The sequence below is a fragment of the Melopsittacus undulatus genome, chromosome 4 (genome assembly GCF_012275295.1).
Source record: "Melopsittacus undulatus isolate bMelUnd1 chromosome 4, bMelUnd1.mat.Z, whole genome shotgun sequence".
NCBI classification, from domain to species: Eukaryota; Metazoa; Chordata; class Aves; order Psittaciformes; family Psittaculidae; genus Melopsittacus; species Melopsittacus undulatus.
This window is the reverse complement of record NC_047530.1, coordinates 44,997,663-45,016,718: the sequence shown is the minus strand read 5'-3', so window position 1 is coordinate 45,016,718 and position 19,056 is coordinate 44,997,663. Positions and strand designations below refer to the sequence as shown.

The 19,056-nt window shown below is 36.6% G+C and overlaps 1 protein-coding gene across 2 annotated transcripts in view; it reads right to left on the bottom strand.

The window, feature by feature from the left end:
• Positions 1 to 914: 914 nt before the first annotated feature.
• LOC101874297 (neuroendocrine protein 7B2) overlaps positions 915 to 19,056 on the bottom strand; it is a 44,091-nt gene continuing 25,949 nt past the window's right edge. For both annotated transcript variants that reach the window (XM_031049141.2, XM_005149279.4), the window contains 4 exons: positions 16,187 to 16,336; positions 13,171 to 13,283; positions 7,629 to 7,682; positions 915 to 4,098 (listed from right to left, as the gene is read on the bottom strand). In XM_031049141.2, coding sequence (XP_030905001.1) covers positions 4,003 to 4,098; positions 7,629 to 7,682; positions 13,171 to 13,283; positions 16,187 to 16,336 — 413 coding nt within the window. In that variant the 3' untranslated portion in view covers positions 915 to 4,002. The remainder of the gene's footprint in view (positions 4,099 to 7,628; positions 7,683 to 13,170; positions 13,284 to 16,186; positions 16,337 to 19,056) is intronic.

Genomic DNA, 19,056 nt, shown 5'->3' with positions numbered 1-19,056 from the left:
CTTCCCATTCTTCTTCCATACATCAGAGTCTGTGACTTTGGCTGAAAAGTTATCTTTAAACTCTTTGTCCTAATGATCCAGACATTCCAGACTTGCATGTAAAAAATACATACTTGCATAAAAAGTCCCAGGGCATGAGTTACAGCATTACAAATGAGGTAAGAGTTGTTTTAGTGAGTTTACCAGCAATAAGACCAGAAGATTCCAAGTTTGTTTTGGGTTGGTGTTATGGGCTTTTCCCAACAAATTTAAATATTAAAAAAATAGGTTTTGTACAGCATGAAAATGAAAACAAAGCCTTTTCAACATTTTCACACAGCTATTGGTTAGAGGCTTGATTTGAAGGTATGGACTCAAGTTTGTCTTCATAATCAAAAAATAGTCGTCTTTATCCCCAACTCCTGACGTTTGGAAAAAAGGGGGATTGAGTGTTACGTTGTCCACAACGAAGCCAAAAATTTACTTGACTTGGTAGCTGTCTTCCTGCCTGTGTTCTTTTTCCATTTAAGAAATGAAAATACACTTCACCATAGATTATAAAATAAGCTTCAGATCAGCTTTACTTACAGCTTTGTAAATGACTGTTGGGACTCTGATGTCAGATTCACAGAACTAGTTCCAAGGTTTTTTTGTTTGCTCGTAAGTTGCTGAATAGATTAGCAGCATGGTTTTGTTAGGTAAATGCAAATGTGCCAATAAAAAGAAGTACATTGCCATTTCCCCTCCTAAATAATTCACTAAGCATTTTTATATTACTTTCTTCTGTGGGCTGTCAACTTTATATTCTTTACTACCAAGTTTATTATAAGCCTATATTATCTTTTAAAAAAGTGTGTATATGTTAGTGTGTATGTATATAAACATGCACCTCCACAGTAAGTTTTGTGTCACAAAGCAAATCCTATAAACTGCTCAGTTGCATAGTATTTTTTTATTGAAACTAGGGTCATAAATATTTCTTTACCAGACAAAATCAATGTTGCAGGGCAATACACTTTATTTTGCATAGGTTCGTTCAAGCACATTGTGTCTCAATTACGTTAGAGGCAATTAACACACTTGCAGACTTTAAAATAATCTAAAAAGGTTTTAATTTAGTGAAAATTCTAAACACAATAGCAATATACATGCTCCTTAATTCACATGCATCATAAGTGTAAGAGCGTGGTTGCACCTGTAAAAGCTGAGCAGCCATTTACATTCTTATAAATACTTGTTTGGTGGAGTGAGCTCTTAATAAGGGTTATTAATAAGTTAACAAGTTGGTATCTTTGTTTAGTGATTCTGGAAGACCAGCACTGGTCATCACAGCACTGATTCTCTATAAAAATTCTCTTTATATACATGTTTGGACTGTTGTTGGAGCAGTAGGAGGGACAACCTTGGTGGGTCCTTTTTTTTTGTTTGTCTGTTTGTTTGGGTTTTTTTTTTTAATTAATATGGGACTAGCAATCCCAGTACAGAAAGGCAGCTCTATTATGAAACTGAAATGATAATAATTAATCTAATTATCATGGTGTAATAGCTATATTTTATTAAAACTTCACAATAGTGTTGTTGAGTCTTCCTGGTGAAACACTCAAGGCTGCCGATGGACTCAGCAGATGGCTGCTCACCACTACGCGTTTGATTTCTTCAGCAGGCAGTTCCTGTAAGACGCATCATTGTGTTGTACAGTGTGAGTTTTAAAGACAAAAATGTCTCTAAATTGTGTCATTTTCCCTTTGCCTGCTCTGTGCAGAGCTGTCATAGACAGAAGGGCAGCTCTTTAGGTCCTGCCAGGATCGCAGCAGCCACCAGGATCCCTGTTGAGGTCAGTTTGCTGTGCTGGATTATCACATCCCCATCCAGGGGGTGTAGTGACCCGAAGTGCTTTCAGAAATCAGACATGGGATTTCTGATACTATTAAGCAAGCAATACTTCTTTGTCCCTCCCTTTTTAAGCCTGCTGTTCACTGTGTGCTGATCCTTAGTGAGAGTTTAAAAGACAAAATGCCTTCATGATTGCTTCATTTTTGTGATTAAAATTGATTTTACTGGAGCTAATAAGGACAGAATATAGCTCAGATTACTTTAAAAGGATTGGTAAGACAGCTGAATGTCTGAAGAAACATCAGTTTCTTAGGAATGGAAGTCAAGCCTCTGCCCAACTGGAAGCCTTGTGGCAGCATCCAGGGACTGTCTGGGGGACTAGGTGGAAGGAATGACCATTTTATGGATTCTGGGCCACTGGGCATCCGTGGCTTCTAATTTCTGATTCATGCCAAGATATGTAGGGATTTTCCTGGCTTTAGAGACAACCTTTGCAACTCTGTAACTCTCAAAACCTGTGTGAAGGCTAAGCAGGAGTGCAAATAAGAAGAGTAAGTTTAAGAAGCTGAAAGTACAAGTTCTCTCGTGTGAACAGCTGGATTACTCCCATCCCATTCTAGGCACTGGAAGCAGAAGGAGCTCTACGATTGACATAAACTCCTCAATTTTCTGTCATGTGTGAATATAAACCCCACTGCATTAGATACTATTTAGTTTTCTCTTCCAGAACTTCTTTAAAGAGGAAATATGATGAAAGACATGATAGTTCAGCCTAGAATGTTACGGAGTTTTGCAATCTACCCATAAATGACGTGAGACGAGCTATTCTCTGCATACCTAATCTATTACAAATTACTAAATGCTGGGATAGAAAAAGCAGATGCCATACAGAGTCATATTTGTGCCATCCTGTTAACTTTAATCTTATGTAGCTAGGACGTCGAGTTTCTGTTAGTTTCTCATCTGTTTTTTTGTAAGGAGTCATCGTCATTTTACTGTGTCTGTCTGTAGGACGGGGAAGGAAACTACATTTTTTCCCCCGTAGATTTGAAGTTCAGAGCTGTAAGCGAATACTGTTTTCCACAAATTCAGTGCCCTATGCACACGGCTTCAAATATTTCATATGCACCCTGAAAACAACAACATTTTAGGTCATTTCATATTCTCGTCTTTCAGAAAGGGAGAACTCAGTTTTCTGGAATATAAAAGTTCTTCAGCCTCCAAGGGGCAAAAAAGCAATTTAAGGTTCCCAGAGCAACTTCACAAGCAGGGATAGCTACCAGTGATTAGCGTATCACATTTTTTTCAGAAGATCATCGACTGTAATGACCTTCATATCCTGGATTCTGGTTCAGAAGATGTTTGTGTTAATAAGGTTGCGTCAACAAGTGTCTCCATCTTCACTTAAGATATCCCAAGGACACAATTTAAGAATGCTATAGTGCACAAATGCTGGTGTTACTACAACAAAGAACTGAGGGGGAGATCAATTTCCACACAACAGTACCATTGATAAGGAAGAAAGATGTGCAAGTGCTCAGGAAAGTCGTGGACATGGAACGATTAAAACTAACAGAAAAATATTCTAGTGGGTAGAGTCAAAAAGCTGTTCTTTAATTTTTAAATTTGCACAGCAATAACAGAGACAAATGAGCCTCTGAAATATTTTGGAAAATGTCACTTTGCAAACCTTGTAGATTGCTTAAATGTTTATTAAAATGGACCAAAAGCCAAAATTCTCTGGGTAAAATAAATACTTTGCCTTTGCTAAGTAACAATATTTGTGAACAAAACATAAAACTATAATTTTCCTGTGTCAAACATCGTAACATTTAAGATTAAATGTTGGAGTCAGACTGGGCATTTTTTTACATCTTCCTATTTACAAGCTGCTCATTAAGACCATTTACCTCACGTTAGCTATTAAAATGACTAACATTTTTAAAGTTTGCTCCATGACTAAAATAAAAACAACAGAAATGTCCTTTTACCGTAAATTAACAAAAAGCAGAACCATATTTTTGTTATCTAGGAGAACATACTGTTATAAATACAGCTGTTTTTCATCTACAATTACATAAATAATAAACATGCTGCCATTCACAAGGATTTTAATAGATGATTATATATAAGCAATATTATGTTCTAGCAGAGGATGGCATGAGTTTTCATCATTCATTTTTATGGTACTTATTCAGGACCCTTGTCTTCATCTGAAAACTGTGGAACAGACTTCTTTGCTACAACATTATCCAGTCGCTGTCCTTGCAGATATGGGTTCACACTCTGAAAAAGTTCAAAATTATTTATACTTATTAGAAACAGGGAAACATACAAAAGGCAAGTAGGATTCATGGATCTATTTATGTATTTCTTATCTGTCAAATACTTGCACACTGAAGAAAACAAAGAAAATAACTCCCAGGGAGTAAATCTGAAAGTCAATCAATAATTTGTTTTCTAGTATTTTTTGTGTGCAAGAATTTAATCTTACCCACTAAAAAGGATACAAGTAAAGGAGAACAACTGAGAATAAAGGACAGTTTGAATTAAACACTGCCTTTTTGCTCCGCTTCTATTTTCCTCAGCTCAGCAGAGAAGCAGCAGCAACAGATCTCACTTCCTAATTCTTGAGGCAGGACAGAACTTGCTTGAAGAGTAGAAGTAAGCTTTAGGTTTTTAAGCTCTGATGAATCTTACGCTGGGAGACAAGTTAGATACCATGATACCATTTCTGACCAAAGTCTCTTCTTTACCCCGTCTCTTCTCCAGGAAACCCCTCCTTGCTTCCTCTCTTGATACTGAGATTAAAAAGTGCTGGCACAGAAGCAGAGCCAAGCAAGGTTTTGGCATAGGAAATAGCTCTCATACCACTGCCAGAAAAAGGGAAAGCTGGAAAGAATATCCCTGGAGAGGGTTTAACTTCACTTTGCACCATGCAAGCAGCACAACGTGAAACTGAAGATGAACAGATCCCATCTCCAAACTGTTTGGAGATCATAGTAATGCAGAACATCTATGCTTGAATTTTATCTGTAGCAATGGAATAAAATGCATTTACTGTAATTGCAAGTATCAAGCAGTTTAGTGGAGCTTTGGAATTAACTTAAATATTATTTACACCCACTTTCTGGCCTGTTATAGTGTCAGTGTAAACAAAATTCAAGTATATACTTTCACAGATATAGACAAAAATTCCAGTGTACTGGGTTTTGATGCCAATAAAAATTGTTTGCTTAAGAACAAACTTTGGAGGAATGCAAATTTTCCTGATTCTTGTCAGGCTGGCTGTATCGCAAATATTACTTTGGATATTTCTGTGCTTCTTTCCCCAAAATGTAGGAATTCAAAACTATGGAAAACAAAACCAAACAAACAAAAAAAACAAACAAAAAACAAACCCAACTTTTAAAACAGGCATGAAATATTTATCTTCAAATATCCTAAGAATTTGTCAAATCTCTGGAAAAGATTTGGGGTTTGTCTTGTCTTCAAGGTTAAGACCTTGGGTTTCTCCAGATTTGTAAATGCTATCATTAATACCTAATCATAGCACAGAACAGCCTTTCTGCTTGCTTCTGTTGTTTTTTGAGTGCTTTGCTTGCTGCAAGTAAAAACATAAAAATATTAAGAACCAGAAATGAATGTGGAAAAAACTTTGAAAACAAAACACTAATTTAATGCTTTAAATTGTTAAAAATAAGACACATGTAAATGATTTGTTTGTGTTTGTTTAAAGAAGTTCTGTTTCATGTTAATTTAGTGAAATTCGTCTGTTGCATAAACTTCTAGGAATTATTTGAAGATTCTTAGGAAGATGAATTGGTCTTTTTTTTGGAATGGTACTCGCTACTTTTTGAACTAAAGTGGAAGAGAATGAGAATACAGAAAAATTTGAATTCTCAACTGACAAAAGAAAACACATAATAAAATGCAAAATTTTTGGCTGATTTTGCTAAAAAATGTTTAATCCTACACAGCTGTGCTGAATTCAAAGTAACATGATTCCCAAGTACCTGCGTGCTCAGCTCTGAGCCCACGGCAATGTGAGTCAGTGATTACAGAACTGTCATGACTGGGATAATAGATTCTGGACAGGGCTATGCTCATGCATAGATACTTTAAAAAGGGGAAAACTGCTAGTTAAATTAGTGGTCCCCATAGGCTTGCTTGTTGGGCACTGCAAATGCTGCTGAAAGAAAAAAAGGCAGTAGCAAGCAGTAAATACATACCTTTGCTATACATGCTAGTAATTTGTGCATATGCACGTTAGTATGTGTGTTTATATACACACAGAATATATGTAGTTTTGTAGACACCAGTAGTGTTTCTGTGACTACTCTGTATCTATAGCATCGTACAGATACAACACAGTTACGTTGTACACATTTGCAAATGACTTGCTTTAAGCTAAAATACCAACATTCTGACCCTAAAGACCAATCTGTTGCCATAAGCTATCCTCCCTAGACTCTCTGTGCAGAAGGGCATGGAGGAGTGGCAGGGACTGCAGAAGGCAGGAGGGGAACCCAGTGATGTTCTTGGTTTCTGGAAAAATACACTGATGCTGACAGCTCTCAGTTACCCTTCTGCTGACAAAGTAAAAATTCTAAATTGTTCATTAAAGCATTAGCAATTGTTACAGTATTACTCTCAAAACAATAAAATACTTTAAATTATAATGAATTTAGTATTGATATGCCTGTGCTAAGAAAATAAATCTGCTGCTGCTCTAATCCTACTCTAACACGCTGTTCTAGCTATTAATAAATAATCCAAATAACTATATTTCCAGAGGAAATTCTACTCACTTTAGAGTGAAAATCAGGTGCCTACTTTTTCCTTTTCTGCTAACAAAACTGAAAATCAAACGTAAGTGGGAATCAGACAATAAGCTGAAGATAGATCATTAATTTATAGCTGAACAGTGTTTATTGCTAGCGGTATGTGAATCAGTAAGAAATCAACTCATCTTCTCCCGGTCTAGCAAAGACTTTTGAGAGTGAAATAAATAAATGTTTCAGTTATTTTAAACCAAATTTACTTCATTTACAATATAAACTGTGCTGTCATATTTTGAAAAGCTACTTTCTAGCAGAGAGCTAGGCTTTCTCTTGTAAAAAAAATACATAATATACCAGCGACAAAGCGGAAAACTTGGCTCTGCTTGAGAGTGATTTTTGATAAAAGGAAGGTTGACACTACTAAAAAGAGAGAGGTGATAGTGAGGTGGACTGCACAGAGCTTCTCTGTGATACATGGATTGCCTTCCATTTTCAGGGGCTGAGAGATGAGAATGCATTCATCTTTGTCTTTCAAGCAAGTGGGACACAAAGGTAGGAGTTTAATCTGAGGTAAATCTAAGTACATAAGTGAATCAAATTACATCAGCTAATTAACCAGCCCTGTCATTTACATCCAAAGCCATATTCACATGCATGGTAGTGATAATTAATTTTACCAGTATTTTAGTAGGAAATTTTGATTACATTTTAAAGACATTTAAATAATTTTAAATGGTTTTATGCAAATAGCATAGATTTTAAAATACAGCTAATATAAGTTTTTTTTTAATTAATGCTCTGCATTGAAGTGCATCTTCTGAAAGCAACAGGCTATTTAGAGAAATACATCTTGTACTCAGCAGACAGTCCTGAAGCTTGCTGTAGTAGTTTATCACAGAGATTCCCTGACTTTACACATTATCTAAGGTGCAGTGCAGAAGCACTAGACTAACTTTTCATTTCAACAGTATGATACTAATTCTTATTAACTCTCTAGATGATACAGGGGCTGTAAAGTATTTTGATAGTTACCCGCTTTCTTCTTTTTGGACCACCATTAATCTTCTCAAAGAGTAAGTTCTTGCTCTGGAAGAAGAAATGCAGCCATCAAATTCATTACACTTTTCTTTAAAAATATATAACTTTTGCTGCTAAATATTACAAGTTTAGAGGGGTGTGTAATTTTATAGGAAAGATAAACCACTAATAAATATTTAGATATTCCTGGTAACATTCTGCAGTTCTTCAGAAGCTGTCACAGTCTTATTGACAATTTAAAAGCCAGTAATTTTCCACTATGTTGCACTATATTATTATATGTGTTCAGGCAGTAAATGCATCAAGCACACGATGGTATAACAATATTAACTGGATGCTCCCATCATGTGATACACAGTATGAAAAGTAATAAAAAAAAAAGAGACAGAAAGAAAAAAAAAAGTAAAAGTGGGAGGGATAGAAAACAGGAATCCTGCCTCTGCTACATCTTTCTATACACTTGAGGTGACACAAAAACAGAAGCAAAAATATTTGCTTTACAAGGGATTTTATAATTCCTTTTAAAAACGGCAACTGGCGTCATTCCTACTGTTTTGTTGTCTTAGCTTATTCCATTCCAGATATCAACACTTCCCAGTGCAAAGTTCTGCTGAAAGGAGTTCAGAGCCAACTCTTCCTTTGTTTAAGTAGTGCCCTCAATAAAGTCTCTAAAAACCATTTGGTCTATAACATTTTTAATGGCAAACCTTTTGAAAACTGCCAAAAACATCTTGGCAGAAGAGAAAGTTATGATGATGAGAAAAGAAGAAGAAAAAAAAACACAACACAAAAAAACCTCTCTGACCATAGTTTACATAAGTGCATCCACATATTGTTGTATTTCATACAAGCAGTGAATTCTAATAAAGTCTGGAATAACACACATGCTCAACACATTTTGTTTCAATTGTGTATTATGAAGAAAAACAAAACTAAACCCTAACCTGAAAATGGAAGAAGAGAAGAATCACATGTATAAAAGCAGAACACTGTATAAACAAGGCCATTAATTCTGCTATAAACAACTGACCTAACATTGATTATATAAATAGAAAGTGTAATTCTAGCGCGAGACAAATTCACCAAACACTTCTATCCTCTCTGCAGCCCTGATATGAGAAAAAACAAACATTTTCAAGTGTTACAATGAAATCTGCCAAAATTGTCTATTTTGTACTTCTCATGTTCATTAAACCCCAAATTCACAAGGCCTATCTCTTGCCTGACCTCAGTTATTTTGTCTGAGTTGTTCCAAAAAGGAACAGAGATGAAGTTGGCCAGGGGAGACATTCTTGACTAGTCACTTATGCAAAATGACTTCAGGAAAACTCCAATTTAACATTTTAAAGAAACCTTCAGATGTGTAAATTATTCTATTTATGAAACAAAGTACTGCTGAAGCCTCTCTCTGTAAACTATTTGACCTTATACTTTTCACAGAGGAATAGCATTTCTGAAACAGAAAGAATTTCATGACTACTGCAGCTAAGTTTTTTGTCACTCAGGAAAATTCCTTACAATTGAACTGTTCCTGCTCAGAAAGACTGTATTTTGTTTAGTCTCTTTGGGAATGTTTGAAGACCGTAACTACTACTTAAGCGTTATGCGGAGTGCAAAGCAAATGAGGTTATGGAGCATGAGCTAAGAGTATTCTTGTACGGTAATAGCAATCCTGAAAATATGTTCCACTGCGTAAGGGCCCACACTCATCAGGCACCGAAATTTGCCCATGTAGTGCTCACCATTCTCATCCATCACTTAGGAGTTGTTAGGAGTGAAGGCAGAATTTCTCCAGTTAAAAATATACACCTCGTATGGAGATGCTCTGCATGTGAATTGCTGCTTTCCCCTCACTGTGGAGCTTCCTTTGCACTCTCCTGAATTAGGATACTACAGGATGGGATTTGGGTGGGAAAAACCCAGAAATTAAAATGCTTACAACTAACCAACTAATATCAGGGAGAGTTACCCTTAGATCTTTCAGACTTCACTGAAGCTTTAAATCACTGACAATTAGCAGCTCTGTAATCTGGATCTGCACAATTATTAAGCAAAACTGAAAAAGAAACCTGCATTAGCAAGCTTGCATCCCTTCAGAAGGGCTTTTTTCCTACCAATTTACTCTTATTCAATATATCAAGCATGACAATTTTTATTACACCAAGTATACATACAACACTGTATTAAACAAGCTGGACTGTCTGAAATTGAAGACCTACCGTAACCTGTCCTAATAATCACCCTTGACATCCAGATACTGGGTAAAGAAGAATTAGTGTTACTCACTGTAACTGAAGTTGGACTAAAATTAAATCTGAGTAACTAGTTTCATGTTTCCATTAAAATTAGGAATCCAGAGCTGATAACTTCTTTAACAAGAAGTTCAACTTTGTCAAATATTTTTTTCTCTGTTTCCCATTTGCCTTTCTTTGCAGTGTCTTGCATCCCTCCATGTAGCTGATAAGCAAAACTGGCATTATATCTACCCTTAAAATGAAATGTTAACCATTGCTTCAGTAAAAAGAGATGTTCCTGAAAAACACAGTTGCTTTTAATTTTCCATTTGCACTGTCAGAAACCACAGCCGAATTGCCCTCCTCTTTTTAACCCGTACACGTAGTAGTAGTTAACACTTCGAGTTTCAATAAATAACTTATATATAAGTGGGGTTTAGATTTGTACTCTAAATTGTACATTGTATGCTGTCTTGTTGCAAGTCTTTCTGGATGCCAACAGCACTTTTCAGACTATCTAAAGAGTCAAATTGTAAGATGCAGAAAAGGCAGACTCAAATGGAAAGTACTTGTCTCTTGCAAGGAAAAGTCTGAACTGAAGGGGAAAAAAAAACAAACCAACCAACAAACAACATAAATCTTAAAAACTATAGTTACACAATAGGGTATAAACTTCCAAAAGTTCCTTATCTTACTAGTCCTGCTATCCCCTCTAGGCTTTTCATCTATGAGGAGAAAAAAGAAAATAAAAAGAGTCTTTGGGCTAGGGGTGAGTGTAAGCTAATTATCTCACCATATAATTAACTTGTTCCCAGGACTTCCTACAGGGCAGCATATTGATATTTGGAAAGTTGTCCCAAAGACATGAAAATTCTTTCTCTTTCTTCCCTAACCCAGCATACATTTAGTATGATTCATATATTGTATCATCCTATGTATCAGTAGTATCTACACGTAATATTCTGCATCTACATGGAATCCTACACTTTCCTGTATGAGACAGCTTCTAGACTTGTTTTACTCTTATGTTTCTACTATTCACAGGGTATTACAGAGGTCCCTCAGCTTTGCAAGCATGTGAGTCTGTCACCAAAACAAATCAACCAACCTGTTTCTTTGCCATTATTCATGAACGAGCAGGTCTTTTAGTTGTTTTTTTTTTTCCCCTGACCTGCTAATGTAATCTGGGTTTTACTGTGGTTACGCTAAGGAATGTGTGCTGGCTCCTTGAAAGGACAAGTCAGAGGGAGCTGTAACACTGCCTCAACCATTCTGTGGCAGGAAAAGGCAGGGGAGAAGCTCCCCCAAGAGCTGTGAGCACATGCCAGCTCACACGGGTCCAGGAGACACTCTGGCTCCAAGGGCTTCAGACGGTGGTGACAGCCTAGTGCATTCACAGCACGCAGGAGTTCGTGGAAATGCAGTCTGTAAATACACAGCCGTTACAGCCCCTGGGGTGTTTGGTCCTAGGCTCTGTCACAGGAGAAGCAGGAACGAGCTGCTAGTGGACAGAGGGGATTCTGGTGGCTGGAGGCGGTGGGAGGATGAGGATGCACACAGTCACCAGCTGAGCAGCCCGCAGTTGGCTCTGTTGGTCATTTACAACCTAACCCAGATGACAGTAAGAGACGTAAAAGATCTGATCTACTTTATCTCTCATTTATAAAGCCTCAAACAGCTAATTTTTAGAGTGCTTTTCTGCTCTTATTTTTCTAGAGAGATAAAAATAACAAAACCTGCCATAAAGCCAGATACGGTTGTATTTATCTTTTTAATGTGCAATAATATACAATGAGGAGGCAACTGGGGCAGTTCTGGATCTCAGCAGAACATTTGCTCATGCACATTACCAGCTGTTTCATCTCTAATTAAAAAGATCTGGAGCTGGCTATGCTGCAGCTAGATATGATTATTGTTTAGTACCTAACAGTCTGTTTTAATCCATGCATGAGTTTTTTTCCCCTGAATTAGCAGTGATGGATGAAGACATGAAAAAGGCCAGTATTCACTAATGATCACCTACAATTTGTTAAGCGTATACATTGCTAATGACAATGCCGTATGTATGCTTGATTCTGGAATATCACTATAGGCCAAAGATTTACAGAGGTGCTTTTATAGCCTTCAAAAATGGTATTATGAAAACAAATTACTTATGAATAATAAGAAAAATAACAGCATTGTCTGGCATAAATAAGAAAATTCACCATCTGGTGTTTTTAAAATAAAAAACCTTTGATGGCAATTACTTAGAATGCAATAAGAGTTTCCAAAATTTGGATAATTGGCATGATTCTCTCTAGAAATTTAGCACTCACATAAGTAATTAAGACTATAAATCTTCACTGGTTTGATTATGGATGATGAATCACCGTCTCACAATTACAGCAGGAGCAGAGGCTGCCAAGTATGTCCATTTATCGATATATGCTTACAGGCTTACACTGGTTTAGGGCAATCTTCAGTTGTTGAAGGGTTATAACAATATAAAATGAGATTTTGTGATTTGCTGTAGAAGCATAAATTATGATCCTTGTTATTGTTTTCCTGGTGCCTGAAGATGGATTTGGGATTGGACATTTGACTGATGTAATCTAAGATTAAGCAGCAGAGCTCACTTTGGAGCCTTTAGCCTCTAAAATAGTCTAACTGCAGTTATTAAGGTCCTTGTATGCTCAGAGCAAGATTTTTGACCTTAGTGCAGCTTGCTGTCTTTACTATATGCAATGTGCAAGATGATAGGTTTTTAATGTAATATAGTGCACAACCTGAATAGAGGAAGAAGCAGCATCAGTCCTCCAAAATCCTTAAGCCAGAGAGCTTCCTCAGACCAATTTGCTTGAACCAAGATTTTTTTAAGGTGTTAATGCGCTGCTGCACTCCATTTCTTTATTTTTAGTATCTAAGTAGCAGAACAGTGAACAGTTACTGAACCTGGATAATCTTTCACATTAGGGACCTGCTACATTTTGAAGCCTTGTGCTAAAATCTGGACTAATTTCAATTACATGTTTACTGTAGTTTGAAATATGGTTCACTGCATTTATCAAGCTCATACACAGTTGTGCTTTGGGACAGGTAATGAGAGAAAGATTTCTACTTTCTATTTTTATGGGCTTTTCACCAATCAATCACACAATCATTATTCCTATATTTTTAAGGGCAAGTCCATCTTGTTAAGAAGTTTCCCTTAATTTTTCCAGCAATAAACACAATATCTCCTTGTGGTTTCATAGTATCCCATGCAGCAGACAATACCCAGTTTCACATGCAACAAAAATAATCACACAGCATGTACTTACCCACTTGCCCATGTTGGGATAGTCATGCTCTGGATCAAAAAGGTGTTGGTGCAGCTGGTATTCTCTGCTGAACTCTGCTGTGTCTGGGGTGTTTTCTAGACACCCATCATCAACTGCAAAAGTACGTTAGAAAGCACTATGAAGCACATTAATCAACAAACTTCTTTAATGTAACTATGCAATTAAAATAAAAAACAAGCCAAAAAACCTGGATGAATAGAAAGCATCAGATTATTTTTTTTAAAAAAAGGGGTTTGTCAGGATGTATTCAATTAAAAAAAAAAATCCAAAAACCAAAAATAAAACCAAACCCAGAACTTAATGAGACTTCAAAACAGAACAAACTGACTTTTCAAACTCTCCCACTCTTTTTTAAATTTTAAAAAATTTCCTTTTAAATTAGTGATTGAGCTTGATTTTACATAGAACTGCATGTTATTCTGGTTCAGAAAGGATCGGATCCTCTTTGCACTTTTAAATGCCCAAAGGAAGCTTTAGAAATTGTTTAGGCAATACTTTTGAAGCTCATGGTAAAACAATGCTGTGAGCAAAGACATAATTTCCTTTTACTGAGTAGCTCTTCATGAATTCCATTTCTGGTTTGCTACTTTGTTCAAAATGGCTGAAAATCATTTATGCATAATTAAGAACTCATAAAAATGCAATGTGACAGAAGTTTTATGCTGAAGACACTTCTGCAGATTGGTAAGTATCTGATGGGTCCAGAAACCTCCTTTAATCACAGTGGATGGTTTTGCAGATGGTGTCACTTCAAGGATAATACCCTTTTTTTTTTTTTTTACCAAAAAAGAGTCATCTTTAGATTAAATGAAGATTCAGTGACTTGGGGGCAGAGCAGCTTGCAGTCCTAGTTCTTCTCAGACATAACCAAGGAGATCCTACCATGGAGCATGAAGCTGGGCATCCAAAGAGCTACATCTGTCAGAACACAGGCACCCTGGAGGGGACACCTGTGAACTTTCCTTTCTGTACTTGTGTGATCATTATGTAAAAAGATCTGCAGACGGCTTATCTTTTTTCCTTAGATGTGGGAAACAGTAGACACTTGACTTAAAAATTAGTTGATTTAATGACCTGATGAGGTACAAGTGCAAGAGATCCTGCTTTCTCTCTTTTCTCCTTAAAACAGGGGGAAAAAAGTCCCCAACAGGAAACAGGGGAAAACTAACCACAGTGGTTAAACAACTCAGAAACCATTAAACTTGGTCATAAGCACTCAAAAAATATTTCAGTCTCAGCAAGGACAAGGTCATTGCAAGAGAGAAGCAGGTGACAACAGAAATGTGGTAGACTTTCTCAGAGCATCTGTGTCTTTTTGGTAGAAAACACAAAGGGCAGCTGGACATATGTGCATCTTCTGTGACTGCTAATTCAAAAGTCTTCAAGCTCAAGTGCTCCAGGCTTATGTATTCCTGCTGTGGAATGTGCATGTGTAGACAGTGACTGGAAAAATTGTTTTCCATTAAGCAAATCCACAGACCTGATTGAGGAAGGCCTCTGGTAATTTGTATGCATAATACAGTCACCACTTGAATTTCCATTTAAGGCTCTGAAAAACATTTTACTCTAATCCTACTAGATACTATCTTCACTCCCAGAGTACCTACAACAGAGCCATTTATCCTAACAGGCAGCACTTCCCTATGAATTCCCCCTGCCTTCAGATCTGACTATATTAGCTTAGCTAATAGCTAATAACAACTTTTATTTCACCTAAGAAAGACAAATTGAAGGGATTTTCAAATACATTTCTCTGGATGTCAGGTTTTAAATTTATTTATCTAATCACTAACAAGTCTAATGGGCAAGCACAGAACTTTCTAAGTAAGTCTCTGTATGTGCTGTGTGTGAGAAAACTTATACCCATCATTTGCAACCTGTCAGGCAACAGCTATATTGAACAAAATGGAAGATTAGATATTTCAGAAGAGATGCAGGCATCATCACCAAAGGGGCTGTAATAGAAAACAGTAAGGGAGGACTATTCAAAATCTTGTCATATTTTTGAATGAAATGTAAAAACACTGTTTGCAAAACTTTTCATGTCTTTTTTTTTAATTAATTCTAAGCTAGTTAGAACATTTTTTAATAAGAATACAGACAACTGGTTTGCATTATCCAAATAACATAAAAGAAGACTAAACAGAAAAGATTTTTAAAGGATCTCTTAGCTCACAAATGAAAAAATGAGAAAAATAGAGTGCTCATTCCCAGTTCCAGCTCCAGAGCAGCCAATGGGTATTTTACTACTACTTTCAGAATTGGAAGTCATTCCTTGGCTCAGATAACAGGGAAAAGCTCAATTCCATTAGGATATGCCTTTATCATGCACATGCAGTGCTGCTTTCGACATCCTTCAGCACAAGCCATCCAAGCATGGCTTGGTGTATGCACAGCTGCAAGCTGAGGAACGCACTGGTTATCTCAGGTACCATACTGCTCTGCACTCCAAGGCTGTGCTGCTCCTCTGCCAGAGTGACCCTACGTGCAGTGCACTGGAGTATGTCCACGTCATTCTGTTTCTTGGCACAGATGCACCCTCAGTGAGCTATAAAGCCACATGGATTGGAGCCAAAGTATCTTAAATATTGACTTATGGTCTGGTTTGGAGATCAGGGCAGACAGTTTCATTCCTCTTGGCACAATGAAAGTCTCTAAAATAAGGGTAAATCTCATCTGTACAGAATAATAACTTTTTTTCAGGGGCCAGCCTAAAAATGAACTCACTCAGGAGCAAAACACTATCGTAAATCTCACTATCTTCTACTCCAAGGTCAAGATGATTTCTTCCACCTGACCTTCTCTAGCATACATACAGCAATACAGAAGGTGCACATATTAACATACACGCAGAAAAAAAAGCTTGATTGATCAACAGTTCTGCTCCTTGAGTAGAGAACAGAAGAAAGCACCCACTCCTAATCAACTGTTGTACTACTTAGTACAGCGCTGAAAGACTGAAAGAGGTACAGTGAGAAGGCCACAGCAGAATTACCTGTTTTTCCAATAGGGCAGGGATTTGGAGGGTCAGGATATCCTTGGTCTTCACTGAAATCCTTTGGTACATTATCTCCTGTCAGCTCAGCCACAATGTTTGGGATATTGCCATAAGGACCCAAGTGCTGGAGACCCTCATGTGCACCACCTAGCAAAGATGACATACACACACTGTCTTTTTACAAGATTAAAAGTGCGAGTGCTTTCACAGCTTCAAGTAATCCAGACTTTAAAATACATGTACAATTGTTATAGAGACAGATCCAAGTTTAGATTTCAAACATCTCTTTTAGAAACATAACTCTGTGACCTAAATTGGATAACTGTGGTAATGAAAAATGAAACTAGGAAACAAAATCAGCCAGTTATCATTAATCTTAGGGTTATGTATCTTCCTTAACTATTTATGTTACAGGTAAGAAAATGCAAAGAAAAAGAAACATGAGACAGTAATGGAACTTAATAGATTTACAGCACAGTAATCTTCAGTAACAAATGCCTTTACTGTTCATTGCAGCAACTAATAACTGAAGAAGATATGGCAAGACAGCATCATGGCAAAAAGACAAAGTTAATGACATTAGAAAAATAATGGCTATTTGCACAGCCTAGAAATACATCAGTGAAGTCATGTGGGGGACCCAAGGTATAGCAAATTCGCTTGTATAAACTACAAAAATTGTTTTTAAATCAAACCATTTCTTAAACACCAATTTCAGTTTTCTGCAGTAATGGTGAAAAGTGAGTAAGATTCCATATTGCTGATTAGAATCCTTGTGCAGGTATACTTACACAGTGGTCAGTATGGTATGAAACATCACATGCAGTGAATTTTAGACTTAACAGATCAGGACTAGATGCAGGCTTTTATATTTGTCTGCACAGATTTGCATGAAGCGCCATCACTGCAGGATTACAACAGCAGCATGCATGTAATAACACTATGTATTACTATATGTGTTATTATAAAACTGCATGCAGGTTTTATAACTCAGTGGTGGAGGGCACAATGGGTGATGGGCTTCCTGTTCTTGGGCAAACACACATGGAAGTGTTGTGCAACAGCCTTCTTCCACACATCTCAGCTTGGGCGCCTTGCCTTTGATAAGCAAGGTCTTTCACTAAAGGTTTGGGAACCAAGCTCAGGCCATTCTCTTTACATGTCTCTCTACAAATATTTATCTGTTACAGATCTTTTCTGCATGCATTACTGGCCAAATGCATCGACAGGCTAAAACCCAGCTGCTTGCAGAGTTTTGCAAATACTATTGTACAGTATTCTTTTGAATTCCAGTCAAATAAAAACTTCATTTCAAGCGTGCTCTTTTCCTCTGCCATATGACAGCCACCACACACGTTGCAGAAATAGCTAATATAGTTACTGAGTTCTGAAATGGCTGCATGACAGCAACATTTTTTAAAAACCTGTATAATGAGGGATAACAATATACAGTCAACATATAAATTCCACAAAAAATGAATGAGAGGAAAAGGAATTTTATGATTGGAAAATGTGAGTTTAAGAGTGAACACAGACACAACTGTTTGGGTAAATAGGATGATCACCATATTATCACCAAATAGTCTTATTCACATTTCTATAATTTTTGTAGGTCCAGAAGATTGGAATAAAGATTCTGAACATGAAAGCTGCTCCAGAAGAAGCATTCAAGTACTCCTTTTCCAACTTACAAATAAATACTACCACCCTACAGCATCTTTTATACAGCTAGGCACTGTAAGATAACATAATCACTTTCAAAATTGCTAACATAAGGCAGTTTTGAGAAATTTTGTATTTGTTTCTACATTTAGAAGTAGCAGGTGAGTCAAATCATCTAAATTTTGTAAATAATCAGTTGGAAGCTGACATCAAAGTACCAGAAGCAAGATAGTCTATAAACATATATGTTTCAATTTTATTTGCACGATGGACTAAAATCTAATCAACATGCTAATTTTCCCCCTTAAGTACACATTTCCTATTGTGTAATGCAATGTTCAAGGAAAGTTTCATAGATATGTAACAAACATAAAAGTGCCCTATAAAAAAATTTGCATCTCTGTCACATGTGGTTTTTCCCTTGTAGCTGACCACGGGACCTGGTACTAAAACCACAATAGCATTATACACACTATGAACTTTACTATATATTTACAGTCCATAGTCAACACAAAGATGGTGCTCGTAAGAACTGCACAAATTCACAATAATGCTACAGGGATGAGGTTAAAAAATGTATAACATACATTTAATCTAATGTCATTTAATCTAACATCTAATGTATAACATAAAATATTTCCTTTGTACTGAGCCCCTTCACATGAAGATTGATTGCATATATGTACTTAAAAGCATCAGGTTATGATTGTGCTGTAAACTACAGAACCACATAATCAATACGTGTTTGAACATCCTGTATACAATGTGGTTCGCTATGGGACAATCCATCAGATAGAAGCATATCTATGCTTGTATGTGGTGCAGACCTCTTGGCACCAAAGCTCCATCCATAAAGAAAACAGAGGTACTTAGCAGGCTCCAGTGTGCTATATATACATGTAAGTTTAAACCGACTGCCAAGAATTCGCTTGACTGAGTACAAAACAATCTTTTTATATTAATATAAAGGATTGCTTCCTTTAGGTATAAATGTCCAGCATCATTTAAGGGTTTTTCCTTTCTTTCCAAGAGTAGAGACAATAGCACCTGCTCTGGTGCCATAATTTAGCACACTTGAGTAAAATCACTCAAGTAATAGCATTATACTCAATGATAGCATTAGCAAAGCCCATTCCTTATAAAATATGATAAATAGTGCACTCAGTAAAGACTGAAATAATAGAAAAAAATGCTATGAATATACC